At 35.7% G+C, this 23,946-nt stretch overlaps 1 protein-coding gene across 7 annotated transcripts in view; it reads left to right on the forward strand.

Annotated features, from left to right (window-relative positions):
• ZMYM4 (zinc finger MYM-type containing 4) overlaps positions 1–23,490 on the forward strand; it is a 131,507-nt gene extending 108,017 nt beyond the window's left edge. For 4 of the 7 annotated variants that reach the window (XM_027597728.2, XM_027597763.2, XM_027597718.2 and 1 more), the window contains 5 exons: positions 1,929–2,080; positions 10,164–10,275; positions 11,740–11,988; positions 14,249–14,378; positions 15,694–18,336. In XM_027597728.2, the coding sequence (XP_027453529.1) occupies positions 1,929–2,080; positions 10,164–10,275; positions 11,740–11,988; positions 14,249–14,378; positions 15,694–15,901 (851 nt within the window). In that variant the 3' untranslated portion in view covers positions 15,902–18,336. Of the gene's footprint in view, positions 1–1,928; positions 2,081–10,163; positions 10,276–11,739; positions 11,989–14,248; positions 14,379–15,693; positions 18,837–20,365; positions 21,523–23,413 lie in introns of those variants that run through there. The other 3 variants (XM_027597758.2, XM_027597747.2, XM_027597713.2) reach the window with 3 other exon arrangements.
• Positions 23,491–23,946: the final 456 nt, after the last annotated feature.

Raw genomic sequence — 23,946 nt, forward strand, 5'->3', positions numbered from 1 at the left:
TAATATCCTACTCTCAATTATAAAGATCTTGTTATGAAGGTAAGGTTGTATGGGCATGAATTTGTTACGCAAATACGAGGAATTGTATTCCTTCCTCTAACATTACGCGGGTGACTCAAATCTGTATTCTTGAGCCCTGTATCTGTAACATGGAACCCATTGTGACACTTCTGCTGTTGGTGATGGTGTTGAGAAAAATTTTACCTGGAAAAGCCTTGCCTCTTCTGTAGGAATTTTTCCTAATAATAAGCTCTGTGAGACTGGGTGCCAGGAAATTTGGGACCCAATAAACAATTCATATAGAGCAGCAGTGTTTAATTTTAGAGCCTACTTTTTTTCCCCTCTGGTTTTGAAGTTCCTATTCTAAACTTTTGTTTTCAGTTTTTATTTTCCTTTTTTATTATCTGTGTCTTATGTAAGATACTTACCATAATCTTTGTGGAATGAGATAGGGCAGGAATGGATGAGTATGTCCTTGTCACTAGATACTTTGCATCTTTCCAACTATACCTTCTTTCTAACAATCAGGTAATTGCATGCACTCTTGGCTTCACCTCAGTCTACCCTGCTGGCTTTTGGATACGTGTCACTCTCCTTATTGGAGCAGTCAGTGGCTGCTGTGGTCTATGACTGACGCTTTGAGTTCCTGCAGATCAAGTGTAATCTCTGCTGAGTGATAAAAATATACTTCTTTTAGGGAGGTTTATTAGGCCCTTTAACTTCCAGTTTGAGCCACCGCACTCTGTTTTAAAGAAGGAAGAGGGCTAGGGAGAATGGAGAGGTAATATTATATTAGACTACCAGGCCTAAATGCAGTAGCCACAGGGGATGCCTACTCATTTCTGCTATTCATTCATCCAAAAAGTACTGAATTTATGTACCAGGTATGTACCATGCATGGTGGTTAGGTACTTTGGTGAAAAGGTCAAACATGGTCCTTGCCCTTCTGAACCACCACTTACCTTTTGAAAAACTAAATCAGGGAAATTCGAGTGTATCTTTGAAAACATGCAACCTTATCTAAATGCAGAGGAGCAGTGACTAGAAAAAGAGTACTTTCATTCTAATCTGAATTGAAGTAGGATCTCTATTGGAGTAGTTTCTCTACATATCAAATTGTAGGATCTCTACAAATCAAATTGGGTCGCTCTCCTGGTAAAATTAATTCAGTTCTTAGTTGTCTTCAAAGCCTTAATATGCTAGGTGAGATTTACCACCATCTGCCTCCATCTACCCTTCTTGATTTTTTCCTGTATATCTAAGTCCCCTCAATCTTTTCATTTTTCTGTATTCCAGCATTTCTAAGGGCATGAAGATGTTACATGTTACTTGAAGTATTCTTTTTTCAAATAAATCAGTTAGAGAAGGTTAAACAGCATTTTTATGCAGATATTCTCAGAACCGTTAATAAACCTTTTATGTATCATTGTGAATTCTTTAGATGCAGATATAATAGTATGCTGCTGTTTTCTAAATTTATCAGATCTTAGAAACCCAGTTTTCTCCAGCTCTCATATTATTAGTACTTTGTGGAATATGCTTTGGGAAGTATTTTTATATCCTTAGATTGCAATTCTTTATTCGTTTGTTTACTTCTTCTTTACCTTTCAAGGTCTGGCATTAGTGTCACATCCTCCAGAATCTCACCTGACCCTTCCCTGTCTGATAGATGTTCCTCATTTGCTTTCCTAGAATCCTTCTTAAACTAAACCCCTGTCATAGCACCTGTTACACATGGTGCACTGCATTGTTTTTATTTCTTTAACTGAAAAAGCCTTCAGATCGGGATTTATCTGTAATCCATGTATTCACCAGTGTACACTATAATGTCTGAGTCCACAGTAGTAGTCAGTGTTTTTCAGTGACTAAAGTAATGTTACTGTGTTTCTTATAAGTTAATATTTCAGATGTTTTCTACCTTTCCATAGTCCGTTCTATCAAGCTGAAGGAAGATATTCTGTCCTGCACTTTTGCTGAGTTGAGTTTGGGTTTATGCCAGTTTATCCAAGAAGTGCGGAGACCAAATGGTGAAAAATATGATCCAGACAGTATCTTATACTTGTGCCTTGGAATTCAGCAGGTATCAAATTCAGTAATTGTTCTAAAATGTATTGCATTTTTAATAATTCTGATAGATCTTGTGATTCAAGCTGAAAATTATAGTGTATATGGTTGTTTGGTATTGCTTTTATACTCTGTTCTTAATGAACCACTGCCCCTGATTTAAAAGTCTTGATCATATAGCCTTCCATAAGCCAAATTGAGATTGTTAGTAAAATAACAGAAATTGAGTATGGTGCATTTTATTGTTATATGGACAAAAAAGGCAAAAATAACAAAGTCACAAAAAGTGACATAGGTGACTGTGTGTGTATATATATGTACTTATGTAAATCATGTAGTCTTATTAAATGCACGTTAAAATAACAGACATGGGGCACCTGGGTGGCTCAGTCAGGTAAGAGTCTGCCTTCCGCTCAGGTCATGATTCCAGGGTTCTGGGATTGAGCCCAATGTTGGGTTCCCTGCTTAGCGGGGAGTCTGCTTCTCCCTCTCCCTGCTCATGTGCTCTCTTCTCTGTTAAATAAAGAAATAAAATCTTTAAAAAAAATAAAATAAAATGACATACCATTATTTGTCTATCACATTAGCAAAAAATATTATAACACTTATTGTTGATACAAATTCTGTGAAGGGGATTTGCCTTCATAGCTGGTGGTTATTAGTACACACTTCTAGAAAGCAGTTTTGAGCACGTTTTTCAGTAATATTTTTGAATGTTCATACTCTTTTGCCAGTAATTCACTTTTTGGGAGTCTGACAAAGCTAATACTCTGAAATTCAGACATCATTTGCACAAAATTGGAAATAACTTCAGTGCCCACCAGAGTGTTATGTTTAAGTAAATTATATTTATAAACTTGTATATTATGTAGCCAATAAAAATTGTTTACAAAGTAACTTCTAGTAACGCGTAAAAATACTAATATTAAAACATTAAATGAACAAAATGAGAATATGAATTCTATGTGCATCAGTATATGTTAACATACAATGATTTAAAAACCACTCCTATAAATATGTAATAAAATGAAATGCATCAAAATATGTTGATAGCGGTTATCATCTTGGGTGGTAGTGCTCTGGATGTTGTTGATTTTTCTTTATTTGCGAAATTTTCTTCCATTTGTATGGTGGGGGCGGTGTTCTTTTACTTAGGCATTTATTCCTAAAGTTTTGTTTTTTAATTATAAAAGTAGTATGTGTTCAGTGTAACTGTTAAAAACAGTAAGTTGAAGGCATATAAGGACGGTTTTCTCTCCTTCATTCCCAGTCTCTGAGATAACCAGTGTTGCAGTATCTGTCCTTCTGTGTCATACACATACGCGTGTGTATAGATGTTTTAGATGTGTATAGTTTTGCTTAGTTTTTAGCAAAATGGGGCTGATACCATATACATTTTTTTGCAGCTTTATTTTCTCAATCTATGTATCCCTCCAGGTGAACATAAAATCAAATTCCTTCCTTTATAAAGGAAAGCTGCGTAATATTGCAGAGTACGAATATACCAATTAATCACCCTTTTTTCTTTTAAGTATTCAGGTTACTCCCCCCTTAGTCTTAATACAGTGCTTTAGTAAATATTTTATTTGAGTACCTGATGAACTGGTGCTTTTATTTTTAGGTTAAAGCATATATAGATTTTTCTTTCTATTTTTTTTTTAAGATTTTATTTATTTATTTAAGAGAAAGAGAGCATGGGCAGGGGGATGGGCAGAGGGAGAAGGAGAAGCAGACTCCCTGCTGAGCAGGAAGCCAGAGGTGGTGGTGCTTGATCCCAGTACCCTTGAATCATGACCTGAGCTGAAGGAGGATGCTTAACCGACTGAGCCACCCCAGGCACCTGCATATATAGATTTTTTAAATTTTAAGATATTTTCATTTTACTTTCCAGAATGGTTAATTTACAGCTTTACCAGTAGTATTATGAGTGCCCATTTCTTGAATTCTCCTCTTTTTAATGTTTATTATTCTGATGGTCTGATGGCTTAAAAAAAAGCATCTGGTGGCTCCAATTTGTATTTTCCAAGTTTTATAAAGTAGAATGTCTTTTTATGCTGTTGGTCATTCGGATTTTTCCTTTCTATCTGTAGGATCTCTTTTATATTGGGGATAAGAACTCTGATGTAAATGCTTGAAATAAATTTTTCCAGTATATTTTTTGTTTTCCAGTTTTTGTTTATATATTTGCCATTCCAAAATTTTTCCTTTTTATATAGTTTAATAATACACATTTATTTACCTTTAAAATTCCTGGTTTTTCTGTGTTGCTTAGGATGGTCTTCCTACTTAAGTATTTAAATTCTCATAGATTTCTTTCTTAAATATTTGGGATTTTTTTTAAATTATCTTTAATACATCTGAAATTCATTTTTGTACATGATACAAGTGTATTTCTGATGAATAAGATTTGTGATGGGTATCTAGTTACGCAAGCAGCATTCATTTTCCCCAGAGTCAAAAGAGTACTTTCGTTATTTAGTTATTGTTCCCATTATATTTTGATTCAATTTCTTGATTGTAAAAGATATATATTTTTTTTTAATTTTATTTATTTATTTGACACAGAGAGAGACAGCGAGAGAGGGAACCACAAGCAGGGGGAGTGGGAGAGGGAGAAGCAGGCTTCCCGCTGAGCCGGTAGCCTGATGTGGGGCTCGATCCCAGGACCCTGGGACTATGACCTGAACTGAAGGCAGATGCTTAATGACTGAGCCACCCAGGCGCCCCTTTTATAGGTTCTTTCAACCAAAATTTATCGCCACGCGTGCATTTTGGTTAGGTAAAAATTGTGAAGATTCTAAACACACTTCCTGTACTTTTAGAGTTTATGATATTATTGGATCTAAAGAGCATTTTCTAATTTTATCAATGCAGATGTCAAGAAGTGTGGTAGTGATTCCTGTTCTGATTTGAATACAATCAAAACGTCATTGCTGTGATTTCGGTCAAAAACATTTGACTGCTTTACATACCAAATACTCCGCTACCTATAAAATATACTCTTAATTTGTGAGACAAATCAGAAACTTATGAGAGTTTTTTCTAGTATATTTATCATATTGTTATATTAATAAAACTGTTAAAAAGAGGCTATAATTTAATAAATTGTCAGCTGGTTGTTTTAGAAAGTAAATATCATGAACATTTTATCAATTTTGACAAAAAGTAACTTTTCCTTAACTGTAAAGAATTTTAAAAAGGTTACTTATGTTGACATCTCAAATGTGTTTCCTCTTTTTTTTCTGATTATAAAAATAATTATGCTTATTGTAAAGAATTTTATTTTTTTTATTTTTTTTATTTTTTAAGATTTTATTTATTGATTTGAGAGAGCGAGAGGGAGAGAGAGAGAGAGCACGTGAGGGGGGGAGGGTCAGAGGGAGAAGCAGACTCCCCGCTGAGCAGCAGGGAGCCCGATGCGGGACTCGATCCCAGGACTCCAGGATCATGACCTGAGCCGAAGGCAGTCACTTAACCAACTGAGCCACCTAGGCCCCCTATTGTAAAGAATTTTAAAAATACATAAAAATGTAAAGAAATAAACTCAACTGTAATGTCAATACCTGGACCACCATTGTTAACATTAGCCAAGAAGGGGATAATTGACAAAAGAAACAAATAGGCAAGTAACAAAGAAAATCAACAGATAGCTAACAGGCAAAATGTACTAGGAATGCCTAATAGTTATTTACTGTGTATGCTATGTGTTAATATAAGCTTATTTCATATATTAACTCATTTGTTAGTGCACCTGTCTGATGTATAAGGACTATCATCATCACCATTTTCTCCTAGGTACAGGGAGTTGAAATCTTGCCCGAAGTCCCCAAGATAGTAATTGGCAGGGCCAGAATGTGAATCCAGATGGCTTATCTTCAGAGTCTGTTATGATCACTGTGGTAGACTGCCTCTCTAATATGAATGATGCTCAGCTATAACCAAGGAAAAATTTCACCCATTAGGCTGATTGAAAATTGAACGATTGAGGTGCGCCTGGGTGGCTCAGTCATTAAGTCACCTGCCTTCGGCTCAGGTCATGATTCCAGGGTGCTGGGATCGAGCCCCACATCGGGCTCCCTGCTCCGTGGGAAGCCTGCTTCTCCCTCTCCCACTCCCCCTGCTTGTGTTCCCTCTCTTGCTGTGTCTCTCTCTGTCAAATAAATAAAATCTTAAAAGAAAAAATTGAACAATTGAGAAGTTTGATAATACCAAGTATTAGTGAAGACATATATACATTTTTCTTGTGTGGAGGCTTTTTCAGAGGGCAAGTTAATGTGACTTTTAAAACTTTAAATACATGTAGGGGTTTCTGGCTGGTTCAGTCAGCAGAGTGTGTGACTCTTGTCTTGGGGTTGTGAGTTAAAGCCCCGTGTTGAGTGTAGAGATTACTTAAAAATCTTTAAAAAAAAAACAAAAACAAAACTTTAAATGCATATAGATTCATCAGTCACGTAAATCCATTGATCAGTATTTTCCCCCAAAGAAATGCACGCACATGTGTATAGAAAGACACATTTTTCATTGTAACATTGTTTTTAACAGCAAAAAATTGGAAGCCATCTATGTGTTCATCAAAATAGTAGTGGTTCAGTCATCTATAATATGTCTGTACTATTGAATACCATATAGTAGTTAAAAAGCAATGAATTGCTCTTAGACATTTACATGGAAAACTCTTAGAGACATATTTTTAAAGTAGTGTAGTACAATATTTACATTATGATAAAATACACATATCATAAAACTTACCATTTTAAAGTGTACAATTCAGTGGCATTAAGTACATTCAGGATGTTGTACAATCGTCATCACTATGTTGCTCTAGAACTTTAATACCCTAAATGGAAATCTCATACCCATTAAGTAGCCACTCCCTATTACCTCCTCCATTTAGTCCCTGGCAACCATAAATCTGCTTTCTATCTCTCTGGATATGCCTATTCTGGATATTTCATATAAGTAGAATTATACAATTTTATATGGCCTTTTGTGTCCAGCTTTTTTTTTTTTTAAAGATTTTTATTTATTTGAGAGAGAGAGAGCATGAGAGGGGGGAGGGTCAGAGGGAGAAGCAGACTCCCTGCTGAGCAGGGAGCCCAATGCGGGACTCGATCCCGGGACTCCAGGATCATGACCTGAGCCGAAGGCAGTCGCTTAACCAACTGAGCCACCCAGGCGCCCGTGTCCAGCCTCTTTCAACATAGGGTTCACCTATGTTGTAGCATGAATCAGTACTTCATTCCTTTTATGTCTGAATTATTTAATTCTTGGATATACCACATTTTGTTTATCCACTCATCTGTTCATGGACATTTGAGTGGTTTCTAGCTTTTGGCTATCACAAAAAGTGAATGATACTGTGAACATTAACGTACAGGATTTTGTTTGAACGCTGTTTTCAATTCTTTTGGGTCTTATGCCTGTAAGTGGAATCACAGGGTCATATGGTAACTCTATGATTAGCTTGTTGAGAAACCAACAAACCCTTTTCCACAGTGGCTGCACCATTTTACATTCCCAGCAACAATGTATGAGGGTTCTATTTATCTTCATATCCTTGCCAACATTTGTTAATTTCCTTTTTTCTTAATAGTCATATAATGGATATGAGGTGATATCTCATTGTAGTTTTGATTTGCATTTCCCTAATGACTAAAGAATGACCTTTAGTCATTTAGCATTTTTTCATGTACTTGTTGGCCATTTGTTTATATCCTCTTTGGATAAATATTTAAAATCTTTGTTCCATTTCTAAATTGGGTTGTTTGTCTTTTTGTTGTTGAGTTGTAGGCTTTCTTTATATATTCTGGATATTAAACTCTTTATCAGATATGTGATTTGCAAATATTTTTTCTTAGTTTCTGGGTTTTCTTTTCACTCTCTTGTTAGTGTACTTTGATGCACAAAAGTTTTGAATTTTGATGAAGTTCAGTTTATTTTTTCTGTTTCTTGTGCTTTTGGTGTTTTATCTAAGAATCCATTGTCAAATTCAAGTTCATGAAGATTTACCCCTATGTCGTCTTTTAAGAGTTTTATGGTTTTAACTCTTACGTTTAGGTCATTGATCCATTTTGAATTCATTTTTTTATCTCATGTAAGGTAGGGTTACATGTGAGTTAGGGATAATTGTTTATGTAGATAGCCAGTTTGCCTACCACTATTTGTTGAAGAGACTGTTCTTTCTCCGTTGAATGGTCTTGACATCCTTGTTGAAAATCATTTGATATGTGTTTATTTTGGACTCTCAATTCTAATACATTTGTCTGTATGGTTATTCATATGGCAATACACACTATTTTGATTACTGTTGCTCTGTACTAAATTTTGAAATAGGGAAGTGTGATTCTTCAAGATTCACTTGGCGATTCAAGGTTCCTTGCAATTCCATATGAATTTGAGTATTGGCTTTTTCCTTTCTGGGGGGAAAAAAAAGCCATTGAGATTTTGATAGAATTGCACTCAATCTGTAGATTGCTTTGGGCAGTATTGCCATTTTAACAGTATTCTCTTCAGATCCATGAATGAGATGTTTTTCTTAAGTATTCCTTAATTTGTTAGCATTCGTTTTATTTGTAGCTTTAAGTGTGTAAGTCATGTACCTCCTTGGTTCAATTTATTCTTAAGTATTCTTTCTGATACGATTGTAAATAGAATTGTTTTCTTAATTTCCTTTTTGTATTGTTCTTTGCAATTGATTTTTGTGCTGCTTGTATCCTGTAACTTCGCTGAATTCATTTATTAACTCTAATAACAATTTCGTGTGTGTGTGTGGCTGTATGTATTCTTTAGAATTTTCTATATATAGGCTCATGTCATTTATAAGTAGAGATAGTTTTACTCCTTAGGACCTTTCCTATTTGAATACCTTTTATTTATTTTTCCTGCCTGGTTACTCTGGCTAGGACTTCAAGTACAATATTAAATGGAAGTGGCAAGAACAGGCAGTTTTGTCTTGTTCCTGGTCTCAGGGGGAAAGTGGTTTTTAAAACATGTATTTTACATGTATTCATATGTTTGAGTAAAGGTATAAAACTCAACTCTGTATTTCTAATGTGTAGTGAGTTGGAGTATGTCATTCTTCACGTTTTCTGTATTTTAGCTTTTTTTCCATAATGAGGATATAATATTTTTAGGTTGTGAAAATAACTTTATTAAAAGAAGAAAAAGGCGAATACTTCTCAACAGTAAAACTGTGATCTAGCAATGTCATGAACTGCCTTTGAAGAGGCCTATAAAAATGCATGTTGAAATGGCATATAATTTTTATTAGCCAGAACAGATGTAACTAGAAAAAAATTTTTCTCCCAAGCCATACATTGGATAGAAAAGCAGAAAACCAAAATAGCCATAGATAAATAAATTAAAATATACCAAATCTTAAAAACAGCAAAAGATTTTTGGCATATAAGTATACCTTCTGTTATTCTCTAAGGGCTCATTTTATTTCCCTGAGTGATTTCATCTACCTGCCCTGTAACCTCAAGATGTTTTTTAGCTAGCAGTACTTTACCCGGGCTGTTTCTTGTTTCCCATTCTGTGATACGATTCTTGATGGCTATAATTAGCATAGTTTTACATCCTATAATTAGACTTGAACTTTTTGAAGGCTGGTTGAGAGCTGTGGTTTAAAATTTGGGTATCCTCAGGTCACCTGACACTAGCTAACTGTATTATTTCAGGAAGTGATCTTGTAACTAGGCTAAAAAACCAAAAACTTCTGAGAGCACATTTGCATTTAGATCCTGTGAATTTGAAAAATTATTTGGAAAATACAAATTAGAAGCAATTTTTTAGTATATCAGTTTCATGAACTGAGTAAAAGGTACTTATTTATTGTAATTATTCTATATCATCCATGTTTTAAAAAGGAAATAGAAAATTTTACCTTGCAAGCTCAGTGCTTGAGGTATTGACAGTTCATATGAAAAGGACCTTAGAGCTTGAATCCTGGTATTTTAAGATGTATCCTTAAAATGGTTCACAATGTTAAGGGCAAAAATTAAGGGTAAACTTTATTCCTTAAAATAATTAAAAAAAAAAAACCCAAAACTTGCATTTTCTTTGTATCAACATATATGTTTCCATTTTTTCTCTTGTAGTACCTGTTTGAAAATGGTAGAATAGATAACATTTTTACTGAGCCCTATTCCAGATTTATGATTGAACTTACCAAACTCTTGAAAATATGGGAACCTACAATACTTCCTAATGGTAGGATGCTTATCTTTTATTTTGATTCTTTTCATGATATGCCTTCCTAAATTGCTTAATTTTTATGATTATCTTTTTATAAATTGTTCACTTATATTTCTGTCTTGATTTATAGCATATTTGGACTTTTGAGGAGAAAAATCTTTGGTTTATTATTGATTTTAGTAAAATTATAACTTCCATACAGTGTATGTATAGATACTAACAAAAATAAAAAACAAGTGGAAGTTGTATTTACTTTTTAGAAGCCATTTTTGGTCTGGTAGTGTCGGTGAGGTTGCACACTCTACCAGCAACTGACACATACTTTACTTCTAGATTATACATATTAGCAGTGGACTTTCAGTAGTTCATTATCAATACCCTGTACTGGTTGTTACAAGAGTTAAATCTTCATCCTTGAATTTATCTTTGACCATACGTTGTTGGACACTTCCCTGATGTACTCCTGGTCTTAGGCTCCTTGGCTGTGAATGGAGAGGTTGAATGTGATGTTCAGGAATTTGTGCCCCTTTCTTTTGGGCTAGAGAGCACCTTTGAAGCACTCTGAGCAGTGTGGTGGCTTGATGCATTTAGCATCCAAAGAGACAAGGGAGATAAAATTGGAAGTAATAAATTCATATTTGTGGTTAGTCTCCCAAAAATAGAATGCATAAGCAGCAACAAAGAAGATTGGTGAGAGAACATAAGGAAGGACCTGCATTTAAGGGCTGTCGTGAGGAGTGTGCGCTTAAAGGTGCACTCATCTTAATTCTTCTGCAGGACACCTGCTTTTCAAGAAGAATCCCATATAAGTCATCACAGTAATCACTCTTAATATAAATTTAAAATAAGATGGGGTGTGAAGGAGGGAGGGAGCTAGCTGCCTACTAATGATTTGAGCTAAAATGAAACTGAACCAGTTAACTGTAAGCATAATGATCTCAAACAGGAGTCTGCAAACTGCTTGATTTGGCCTGCTGCCTGTTTCTGTATAGTCCATGAGTTACAAATGGTTGGGAAAAAAATCTAAAGAGTAATATTTTGTGGCAGATGAAAATTATATGAAATTTAAATTTGTGTGTATAAGTAAACTTTATTGGTACACAGCCACACCTGTTTGTTTCTGTATTGTCTGTGGCTTCTTATCTTCAATAACAACAAAGTTGTTCAGAGCCTCTGTGGCCCACAGTACTTGAAATATTTACCATCTGGCTCTTTATAGAAAAAGTTTGCCAAACCCCGGTCTAAAATAACAATAGATTAAAACCGTTTCAGGGGATTGCTCACAGTGTCTGCTTCGGTGGAGTCATCTGCTCTTCCTTTGCGGTGCCTTTTCTGGCTTTCCATATAAGGAGGAGGGGGAAAGTTGGGAACAGTGGGCCATTTCCTTTATATCTTCCTGTCTGAGAATTTGAGAAATTGCTTGGTCCTGTTTAGCAGGAGCTTAGTACTGTTAACTGCTTTCCCACTTCTTCGGTGCAGGTTACATGTTCTCTCGCATCGAAGAGGAGCATTTGTGGGAGTGCAAACAGCTGGGCGCTTACTCACCAATCGTCCTCTTGAACACCCTCCTTTTCTTCAATACCAAATACTTTCAACTCAAGAATGTTACTGAGCACTTGAAGCTGTCCTTTGCCCACGTGATGAGACGGACCAGGACTCTGAAGTATAGCACCAAGATGACATATCTGAGGTTCTTCCCACCTTTACAAAAGCAGGAGTCAGAACCAGGTGTGTGGTGGAGTTTGTGAGATTTCTTTTTGAAGTCCGGTTAGTATACAAATAGAGACTTAACCACAGAAGGGTAACTGTAAATTCAAGACATGAAAGAGTGTAGCTTTAGATAAATATGTACATGCTTTTTATTGCCAGGGCTAGGTTACAGGTTTGCCACAAAATGAGAGCAATCACTTGCTTCGCTGTACTTTTTTTGGCTTTTAAATTGGAAAGTCTGATTTAATTGGTCCAGGAGTAGAGCCCAAATAAATCTGCGTTGTAAAACTTCCCAGGGAATTTAAACATACAGCTAAAAAAGAGAATCACTGAATTAGAGGCAAGAGATTGGCCAATCGCTATTTAAAAGGAACCTGTCTAATTTTTAAATCTACTGTTTCTAAATCTTTTTTTTTTTTTTTGACCAAAGCACCTCTTTTTAGTTAACATTAACTGGCAAGTTCTGAAGAAACTTAAAAGCTGGCCCAGAGTATGCAGATGGTGTTTGACTTAATGATTTTTCAACTTTACAGTTGTGAAAAAGCGATACGTGCACATTGAATAGAAACTGTACTTTGTGGACTTTTGGTATTTTCTTGGGCTAGTGGAATGCAATATTATCCTCTCTTGTGATGCTGGGCAACAACAACAGTCTGCAGCTCCCAGACAACCCATATGTTTACAGCCATTCTGCACCCAGTCATCTTTTTCACTTTCCAGTACAGTATTTAATCAATGACATGAGATAGTCAACAATACTTTATTATAAAATAGGCTTTGTGTTAGAGGATTTTGCCCAACTGTGGGGCTATGTAAGTGTTTTGAGCATGTTTAAGCTACGATGTTCGCTAAGTTACGTGTATTAAATGCATTTTTGGTCATTGTATGTCAAGGAAAATTTGTATTGCTTTTGTACACGGTGGAATAATATCAGCAGTCACAATTTTCTTAGAAGGCTTATGGTCTTAACATTCCTAAAACAGCCTATTAAATAATAGTTTGTTTTTAACATTTAAAAAACTAACATATTATGGAACTAGAAATTAAACGTATTAATTTTGACCAAAATCGTAAGTTCTAAAATTCCCAAAATCAAGTTGTTACTTCCTTGGGATAAGAGTGAAATACAGATTTTTTGAAAGTGAGAATTTAAAAATTACTGAAACTAAAGTCTGTAAAGAATAATTGTGATGTTCATGGTTGTGTTAACTTTTCTCTCAGTTGCTCCTTTTCTTTAGAAAATGTAACACCCTTGTGCTTTTTCACCCCATGACTATGTCCTGTCTCCTTTATTTTGTTCGTATATAGCCCACTTTGTGCTCTTAACTGATGTTAATTGGGGGCAGGGAGAGGCAATCAGGTAACATTTCCCTGTTTTCTGATGAGGTGCTTTACAAGACTGGTAGTAAGTTCAGCTTTTCTGAATGAAGGAGTCTTTATATTCAGGTATCCTCTAAATAGAAAACTGGGGTGAATTTTAAGTAATAACTAATGCAGGAAGCTGGGGAAAATTCTTTGCTACCTTTTAAGAGCAGGTATAAGAAAAGAAGAAAACCTTTTTCCTCCGGTTTGCAGCAGATCCACCACCCACTACTATTCTCTTGAAGCCTGAAGGGAGAAAGTGGGAAAGAAACAGCCCTACTTTCCATGTCTTCACCCTAGTTTCTTTTTGATAACCCTTGGCTTCTGCAAAATTCTGTTGGTGAAAAAGGGCTTGTCCTTTTCTTATCAGATGGTCAACTTTACTGAGAATTTCTTTTCCCAACAAAGATTCCATTTTTCATAATACTATGACAGATAAAAGAAACTTGACCAAATGCCCGGTGGACACTGATGACCCACAGTAAAAGTATTTTCAGGTAAAAAGGTGACAACTTCTCTCTTGATCTCTCCTGTAGAAGAGCACTTAGAACCCTTTTTTCCCGTTCTTTATCTTGCTGTGGCTTAAGATATACCTGATGAAATTTTGTAACAAAGTTAGGTTCAGAATTAGGACCTAACTCTTCCAGTACCATGCTCTTTGCCATGCTGCACCCACTTTGGTGAGCAGGGGAACATAAATTTTACAGAACATGGACTTTGATTTGTTCAGTCCTATTAAGCAATACTTAAAATACTGCCTAGGACCTCCATAGGTGCTCAGTCAGTCCTTGTGGGATGAGTGAGTGAACTGGAGGAGAAGGGAGTGACAGTTCTTACTGGAAACAAAGCTCAGTGGTGTCTTGAGACTGGAAGAAAAGATTTTTCTGATCTTTTGATTATTATTTCCCATCTCAAGATAAACTAACTGTTGGCAAAAGGAAACGAAATGAAGATGATGAGGTTCCGGTGGGTGTGGAGATGGCAGAGAATACTGACAACCCACTACGATGCCCAGTCCGACTTTATGAGTTTTACCTGTCAAAATGGTAAGCAGCCTTCCTCTGGACTAGATTCAGCACACTTCAAAAAGTAGTTAACGTGTTTTGTTTTCTTTGTTTTGTTTTTTTTTTTAAGATTTTTAAAATTTATTTGACAGAGAGAGACACAGCGAGAGAGGGAACACAAGCAGGGGGAGTGGGAGAGGGAGAAGCAATCGTCCCGCCGAGCAGGGAGCCCGATGCGGGGCTTGATCCCAGGTCTCTGGGATCATGACATGAGCCAAAGGCAGACGCTTAACGATTGAGCCACTCAGGCGCCCCGTTAACGTGTTTTGGATTTCAGATGCTTAAGTATCAGAAATACAACTTTAGACAAGGATGTACCTTTAATCTCCTTTTGTCCCTGTTTTCATATCTGCCTGGATTTTGGACCCACGAACAAACTGCTTTTTCTTGATAATTGTTTTTCTGAAAATCTCTTCAAAAGCAAGAATCACAGCTGTTGTTTAATCTTTACAACTGTTGCTCAATCTTTATGTGATAATTAAACTGTTGTGATTTTACTATTTACATAGGAAAAATTTTAGAGTAGAGGTTGTACTGCTAAACCTATAAATAGAAAAACAATTTACTTATTTATTTATTTTTTAAAAAGATTTTATTTATTTGACAGCAAGAGAGGGAACACAAGCAGGGGGAGTGGGAGAGGGAGAAGCAGGCTTTCCGTGGAGTAGGGAGCCCAATGCGGGGCTCGATCCCAGGACCCTGGGATCATGACCTGAGCTGAAGGGAGACACTTAACGATTGAGCCACCCAGGTGCCCTGAAAAACAATTAATTTTTAAAGAATTTGTATTTTTTGAGTGGTCTTTCTGTTACAGAAACTTTAAAACTTTAGAGTTGTAAGAGCCACACTAAAGTACTTTTTTCTCCAAGAAATATAGTGACTGGGTTTGCCCCATGGTAATGTGTATTGAGTGCTCTTGGGGATCATTCCAGGGTATTGGGTGCTGAGGATATGTGGCTCTCAGCCATAATGTCAAATGTGAGTTGAATTTTTTGTTGCTCCTAATAATGTTTTAAATACTAAAGTTTGTGAACGACTTATACTTTGTCTTCTATTAACATTATACTCACCTCCGGTGAGTGGAGGAAGAAAAAATGTGCAGTTACAGATTGCACCTGGGGCGGAATGCCCATAAACTTACTTATCTCCCTGGGTGCATTGCTTATCTATGACAATAGTCACAGTAGGGAAAAAGGTGAGAGCCACTATATTAAAGAGTAGTTACGTAGTTCCTATACTTTCTGATCCCCAATTTCCTTAGTTTCTTTCTTTCTTTCTTTTTTTTCCCTGTGGATAGTTCTGAAAGTGTGAAGCAGAGGAATGATGTGTTTTACCTGCAACCCGAGCGCTCCTGTGTTCCGAATAGCCCCATGTGGTACTCCACATTCCCGATAGACCCTGGGACCCTGGACACCATGTTAACACGTATTCTCATGGTGAGGGAGGTACATGAAGAACTTGCCAAAGCCAAATCAGAAGACTCTGATGTTGAATTATCAGATTAAAGTGGAAGTGGGGTTCCTATTTTCATACACATGGGTATGCACCAAACTGTGAATGCATCCAGCTTTGGAAAACGATGTACAAGTCCAAGTCCTCTTGACTTATCTTGATTATAAGATAATGGAAAACAGATGACTCGTGAACCACAGTGTGGATGTACAAATGAAAATTGAAGGAAAGAATATGAACTGAGAAATGTTGTTCTTTGGCAGTGATATAGTTCTTAGACATCTTCAGAATGACTAACCAATTTCTCTGAGTGGTGCATAATCTTATTTTGTTTGGGAATAACAAATTGTGGAATATTTTTAAGGAAAACTGTTGTATAAAACTCTACCATAGTAACCTTAGACCTTAGAGAGGTAGCTTTGGAATAAAACCTTGGCTGCAGTAGGCTACTTGGGCAAGCCCTATGTGCACGTCAGGGGAGAAATCAGTGCAGAGCTAAGAGTGACATCACATGAGGACTGTGGGACCCAGACTTGAAGACCCAATAAAAATACTCAACTTTTTTTTAAAAGGTAGAGAGTGAAGTGGTCTTGATTTTGATTTTCACTGCCAAGCCAATTCTGTGAAGGATAGAAGCCTCTGGTGCTTTTGCCATGGGCCCCTCACATCAGGGAAAAAGGCCTTCACTGCTGTTCACACATTAATGTGTCCCCTAAACTTTCTGGGTCTTGCCTTCTCAGCTGTGGGTCTGAATTTGGGTATATTGAGGTAAAGGGGCTGAAACTCCACGAACTGATTATGCACACAGAAAATCTGTGGAGCCCATTAGACCCCAAGTGTCTTGAAATGTTTGTAGAAAACCCACTAAAATGCCCACTTCTCTGGGTGTCAGCCTTTATTGCTGCTGTCTCATAGCATGAGCTGTGGTACACAGAAATGGGGGTTCTCCTTTTGTTTTCAGTTTATCCCCAAATGGCAGCTTTTCTCTCATTGTTTTATCTTCCTACTCCCCCAAATCCTCTTATTTTGCCTTTTGCACCGTTTCTGGAGGCCCTTGTCATTTCAAAAAGAATAGTCTCTCTCCTTCCTCTGGCAAACCTGTGGGTGATTCCACAAAGACACAGTATTACTTAGCTATCAGAATTATGATAGAAAAGGTCCTAGTATGTTCCTATAAAGCATTTGGAAGATGATCTTGTTGCCCTAAGAAACTTGAAAATACGGATTCTGGGGTTAGGGTATAAAGACACTGACTTGCATATCATACCCACAGCAGGTCTTATAGCATTATCCCAACTCTAGCTGTTTTAGTAGTTCTGTGAGGATTGCAAGTCATAGGTGGGTTTGGCATATCAGTCCATCTCCCTCGTCTCCATTCTCAGTTTCTTCCCCCAGAAAATTTTTACTCAAAGCTCTTATGATGTTGGCCAATAACAGAACTTCTTTAGCTGAGGTGAATTTGACCCTGTACTAGAAATGAGAGAAGTCCAAAAGCCTCTTAGAAATTTTAACCTTGAAAGACTTTTCAATATGTCCCATTTTTAGATGGGGGTGGCAGGTGTTTTGGTTTTTTTAAATAAATGAAAGTCATTTAAGTACAATAAAAATTTAAAAGTAGGCCTTTTGACATTGTGTACTTGATGGTTCTGTCCCTCTGCCTGTAACAAATTTCATTTTGGTTACCAGGAACTGTGTGAAAGAAGTAAATCTGCCCCAATTCTGTATGATTAATTCCATCTGTGTTTGTCATTTCTGACTGGAAAACTTCTTACATTCAGATCTTGTTTGATATGGAGGAAAAACAACTGGATTGTCTGATAAGTCTGCCAATAAACTATCCAGAAACATCAGTTGTAATAGCCCCCACTATACAAATTTTATGGTTTGTATAAACACTAACATTTCCCCTTCTGTAGTTGTATCAAGAACAAATATTGTTGGCATAGTAGATACATTGTTAGAAAACACCAGAGAGAAAAAAAGAAATCTGTATCTTTTAACTGAGAACAGCTAATACCCAGGTCAATAGCTGTCAGGACTTCAATTGCATGTTAGTCCACAGAGTTGTCCAGACCCTAAATTAATTCGTAAAAGAAAATCTTGATTAATTATTGGTCATTCTTCATAAGTGTAGCTGTTGATATGTGTGTCAGACTATTTGCTTTTTAAAATTTTATTAAAATTATGTAAAATTGCATTTTTATTTCCAGGGGAGGAAAAAAACATCAAACAAGCGAAACATCTAAATTATTCTTTCTGTTCTTTTTTGTTTTTTTAACCACTTTTGGGTTTTCCCCTTGCAGAAACCACAGAAATATTCCCTTAGAATAAAATAGTATATTTGTATTTGATGGGTGAGTTATTCCTTTTCTTTGTCTTGAACAAATTTTAAATATTTTTTTTCTGTTTAATCTTATGGGTATGAGCCAACAGATGGTATATTACAAAGAGAGAGCAATTTTCAGGAAATAAATTATTTGGTTTTTACTTAGTCCAGTAAACATTGTTTCATTGCAAAGTCTTTTCATTTGTTTTCTTTTTTCCATCAAAAGAATTGTTCCCACTTTTAGTTGATTAATTATATTCAAAGCCCTGAAAGCTTAGAAATACCAGGTATCACATATATGTTTCATTTTAGGCAAACTTTTTTGCATCAGTTCATCTTGAATGATTTTGAAATTGTGAGACTGGGATAAAGAATATATATCCATTCTTAAGGATACATACATGCTTAATTTGGAAACGTGAGACTAAGTGGCATTTTCCTTCGACTCTAGCTCTACCTTGGTATCGTGCAACTCACTTTCAATTCCACATGGATTGTTTTATCTACTTCCTTTTGGCATTCCTAATTTTGTAAAACAGGAGTTTTCCAAGAAGTCTTAAAGTAAAATGAATTTCTGTGTATGAATCCCAGTTTTCTATTAAATTCAGAATTTAGTTTTCCATGTAAATAAAAAAGTTCCCAATGGTAGTGAGTTGAAATTTGAGGAAAGAATTAAGCACTAATTCCCCTAGTTCCTCTTGTGTGTTATCATTGTTGAAAGAATAATCATTGAGAGGCATTGTTAGAGAATAGGAAGATCTGAGGCTTTGGAGCCTAGTCTTTCCACTTATTGGTTGTATAGCTTTAAGTAAATCACTTAACTTCTGTGTGCTTCACTTTTCTTACAAAGTGGGAATAAGAATAACTTTTATAAGTTTGGCACATGTTAGGCTTTCGGATGTCATGGATTTTTTTATTATAACATGCAGATTGCCAGGCATATAGCAAGATTTTAAATAAATGTTAATCCCCTTCCTGCAGCCTGAATTTTCACTAAGTTCAGTGCTTCTGATTCTGCAAAACATAATATATATGATTTGAATCAAATATTTAGAGTAAGTACCATATGTAATCATAAGTTCTTCACTCATGTGCATATGCATATGAATAGTAATCAGCATCACAAAAATCCACTGATAACTTACTACATTGAAAAAAAGGAGGAAATACATGGTATACTTTTTTTTTTTTTAATTGGGGAAACTCTCAATGAAATTTCATTTACTTGGTAATGGTTATATACCATGACTTGGGAGCAAGACAATTATATAACAATATACATCTCCCAACTTCTTCATTAACAGAACCCCCTGCCTCCCCCATGTTTTAGCTCGGCAGTAGTTTCTTTGGTAAATGATTATACTTTCCAGGCTACCTTGCAACTAAATGTGAACATGGGACTGACTTTTGACCAGTGGGTTGGAAACAGTAGTTTATAACTAGCAGGCCACATCCTTAAAAGGAAAGGGCTTGCCTTCCTCTTGTAATCTCCCCTTATCCATGGGCTGGAATGTCACTGTGCTCATGGCAACCCAGTTCTGTCTATGTGGGAAAGGGCAGCATATCAAAAGCATGTTAACCTCATAAGGCAGGGCCACTTCTCTCCTGAACTGCCTGCTAGCTTGGACCTTCACATGAGAAAGAAGAAACCTTACTTCAGCCATTGTTATTTGGTCTCTACTAAAGTAGCCAAACCAGTTTCCTAACTAACAGATTTACTATGCCCAGTGTCATGCTACTGCTTAATACAGATCTAGAAATTCTCATCCACACCATAAGGAAAGAAAAAAAGAGATTATCGATACTGGAAAGAGAAATAACACTCATTATTTTTATTTTATTTTATTTTTAAGTAATCTCTACACCCAATGTGAGTGACCATGACCCTGAGATCAAGAGTTGGATGCTCCACCGAGAGAGCCAGGGCACCTATAAAACTCATTATTTTTAAGTTATCTTTTCAGATGTCCAGGTACACCTATGTATTTAAGAAAAGAGCAAACTATTAAAAATAAGTTTAAGGATGGTAGCAACAAAATAGTTCATGAAAATTTCAAGCACTTTTCTACTAGAGTAGCAGCCAATTAGATAATGTGATTAAAAGGAAAAGATGCTGCTCGCAGTAGCAGTGAAAGCTATATAAAGTATTTAGTAATTAAGTAATACACACAAAATCCTGTGTTTGTTTTAGTAGGTGGTGTTGGAAAACTGGCTTTTTACATGGAGAAAAACAGGATACCTAACTAGCATCATGTCCAAAGGTGGGCTCTCAATGGATTTAAAGGTCTTTAAATGTGAAAGGTAAAATTATAAAATTAATAGAAATACAGAGAATATTGTTGTGATCTGGGGGAAAGAAGGAGCTTCTTAAAATTCCCAAAGCACAAACCATATGGAGAAAATGTACATACTTATTTTATATCAGAATTAAAGATGTTTGTCAATAAAAGATGACAAACAAATGACAGGCTCAGAGAAGATACAGGTTTCCCCGCTCTCTGAGGGTACAGTGTTTCTATGAAAACTTGAGTAAACCAAAACTATGTAGAATGGAAATTTATATGGAACATTTTAGCATTCCCAGACACCAAAATAACCCCTCTTAGGTTTTTCTGAGTCTTCAGGGTACATCTTGCTAACAGATGCAGAAAATAAACCAAGATAAAGCACAGATGCTCACAGACACCATGCAGAGTTATGGAGACCGAGGTGGTTGATGCTGAGACGCTGAGGGTCGTTCCCAGGAAAGGAGCTTGGCGGCGTCACTCTCACTCCTTGGGATGTGCGCTGCCTCTATAAGGGCTAGCTGTAAAACTCAGAACGTGTTTTGCCGTGTGCCTTTTTTTGTGAAAGTGATAATCTTCTTCTGATATCTTTCAGTTAGCAAAAATGGATACTAATGTAAGTTTTTTGTGAAAGTAAAGTGGCCTAACACAGACTTCCAAAAAGCGGGAATACGTGTACTTGCAAAACTACCAAATGATATATATCTAGAATATACCCACAACTGAATTGTAAAGAAAACTGAACGAAGAATAATGAATACTTCATAGAAGAGAAACCCAAACAGGGAACATGTATATGAAGAGATGTTCAGACTCCTTTAGTAATCATGGAATTTCTCTTCAGATCTATCAGTTCATGTCCTTAAGATTGGCCAAATTAGAAAAGTTGATAATGCCGTGTATTGGTGTTAGGATATAAAAACCCTTACATATTGCAAGAATAATTGAACTATACAGTTGACCCTTGAACAACACAGGAGTTGGGGCAATAATCACACAGTTGAAAATCAGAGTATTAGTTTTGACTCTCCAAAAACTTAACTACTAATAGCCTATTGTTGACTGGAAGCCTTACTGATAACAGTCAGTTAATGCATATTTTGTGTTTATATGTATTATATGGTGTATTACAATAAAGTAAGGAAGAGAAAAGAAAGTGTTAAGAAAATCATGAGGAAGAGAAAATTTACAGTACTGTACTATAAAATAATCCATGTATATTGTGGACCTTACAGTTCAAAATCATGCTTTTTGGGGGTCAACTATATAACCAGTCTGGAAGGCAATCTTAAACATCAAGTTTTAGAACAAAACAAGTTTTGATAGCTTTTACTAAAAAAAAAAAAAAATCCCCTCCCCCCATTAAATAAAAGATTGTTACCAAATGCATTTTGTGTATCTATATATATAATTTGTATCATTATTCATTTAGTGAAATACATTGATTCTGATATCAAACCATCCTTGCATTCCTTGATGAAACCCTAATTTTACATGTATTTTTTATATATACTATCGGATTAGCTGTATAACCTTTACCAAGGACATTCCCTTCTATTCCTAGTTTTCCATGAGCTTTTCTTTCAGTTATAAAAGAGTGTTGAACTTATCAAACGCTATTTTTTGCATTTATTTTAATAGTCCTCTTATTTTTTGCCTTTATTAATGTTATGAAACATTAATTTTTTTATATTGAACAGTTTTTGCATTCCTTTACAAACCCTTATTAATTTAAAAATATGTATATACTGCTGGTTTGGCTAGCTCGTATTTTGTTTTGCTTTTGTATCTGTAATCACAAGTGAAATACTTCTTAATTTTTTTTCTTGAATTCTCATCTGATTTTGGAATCACTAGACTCAAAAAGAGGTGGGCAAGTTTTCTTCCTCTTCCATTCTATGGAACTTACAGAAAATTTTGGTTTTTGAACATATAGACAAACTATAAAACTTACAATTCTGTTAATTGTTTTTATCCCTCTAAAGGGGAGGACTTTGCCATTTTAATTCACTGAATGTTCACTGGCCTATTCAAATTTTTTATGTCAATTTGGATTTTTATATTTCTCTGTAATTCTGTTTTCTCTACAATTTTATATTTCTTTATAAGTTTCACATAGTTTCATCTATATGTTCAGCTTTATTAACATATGGTTCATAATTTTTTCCTTCTTCCATTCTGTATTTGGTATTCTGTTGCATTTTCTCTTTTTTCTGATCCATCTTATCTAAGAAACTTGTCAAAGAACCATCATTTGGTTTTGTCAGTCTTGCCTTTTCTACTTATTTCTGATTTTATAACTATTTTTCTTGTTTTTGCTTTTTTGGTTCATTTTTTAAATTGATGAATGATTGCTTCATTCATTCTTAATCATTCTTATTGCTGAAAATGAAAAATTATTTCAAATCTATTTTTCCCTTCAGCTCTTCAGTGGTGTTCCTAGATTCAGATATGATTTTATCATCTGTCTGTTCGTAGGTGTTTTCTCATTTCCTTTTTTAACCCAAGTGTTATCCACCCTCCCTTTCCTTGCCTGAAATTTTGTCAGTTTTCAGGCTGTTTTTGAGGTATACTGATATCCATTTTCTTGATTAATTGCTCTTATCAGTATATAATCCCTCAGCTTTTTTTTTTGCATTGAATTCTGTCTTATCAGATACTATAAATATTGATCCCTTACCTTTCCCATAATTACCATTTGCCTGATAATGTTTTCCTGTAATTTTTGCTCTGTGTTGTTAGATGTTTTATATAGAATTCATAGAATCTTTAATTTTTTACTCTTTTGTTTATATCAGTTTAGACTCATGGATTCCTATTTTATTCATTGGGTTGTAATCTGATGCTCTCATTATTTGTTTTAATACTCAAATTGTCCTAGATTCCATTGGTTAATGGAAGCCTGTTCTGGTTGGCTCCTATGTCTTTCTGATATATCCCCATCATTTTTTCAGCATTTACTTACTCAAAACAAGATGTTCCAAGATTATTCTGTACTTTCCCTGCCCTAATCTTGGAATCCGTCGTGGAATCCTAATGCCTTAGCACTTGGTGCTCATCTACTGAGGTAAAATTGTTTCTGTGTCCTTTTGGTGTATAGAATCAATCCATGAACAGATTATACACACATCACATAACTATATACAGCTATATCCATCTACCTATTTATTTTAGCCTGTGAGTTCTTAACATTTCTTCCAATTTCAGTTCAGCCCCTTGGGGTTCTTTCTAGCCTTCTCAAACCTTTACACATTCATAAATCCTTTACAAAACAGTGAGAAATCTGGTACCCATTATTCTCAGTATATGTACTTACTTTCTGAATCACTTACTTGCACAATGTAATCAGTCTCCTTACCATTCCAGCTACCCACCACCTCATTTGCTCTGCTGCTGGGCTGCTTCACTGCGCCACCCCTCACAGCAGACTGCCTAGGCTCCAGGCACACCCGTTACTCTCTACCGTTTGCTTCCTCAAATGCTAATG

The sequence above is a fragment of the Zalophus californianus genome, chromosome 4 (genome assembly GCF_009762305.2).
Source record: "Zalophus californianus isolate mZalCal1 chromosome 4, mZalCal1.pri.v2, whole genome shotgun sequence".
Taxonomy (NCBI): Eukaryota; Metazoa; Chordata; class Mammalia; order Carnivora; family Otariidae; genus Zalophus; species Zalophus californianus.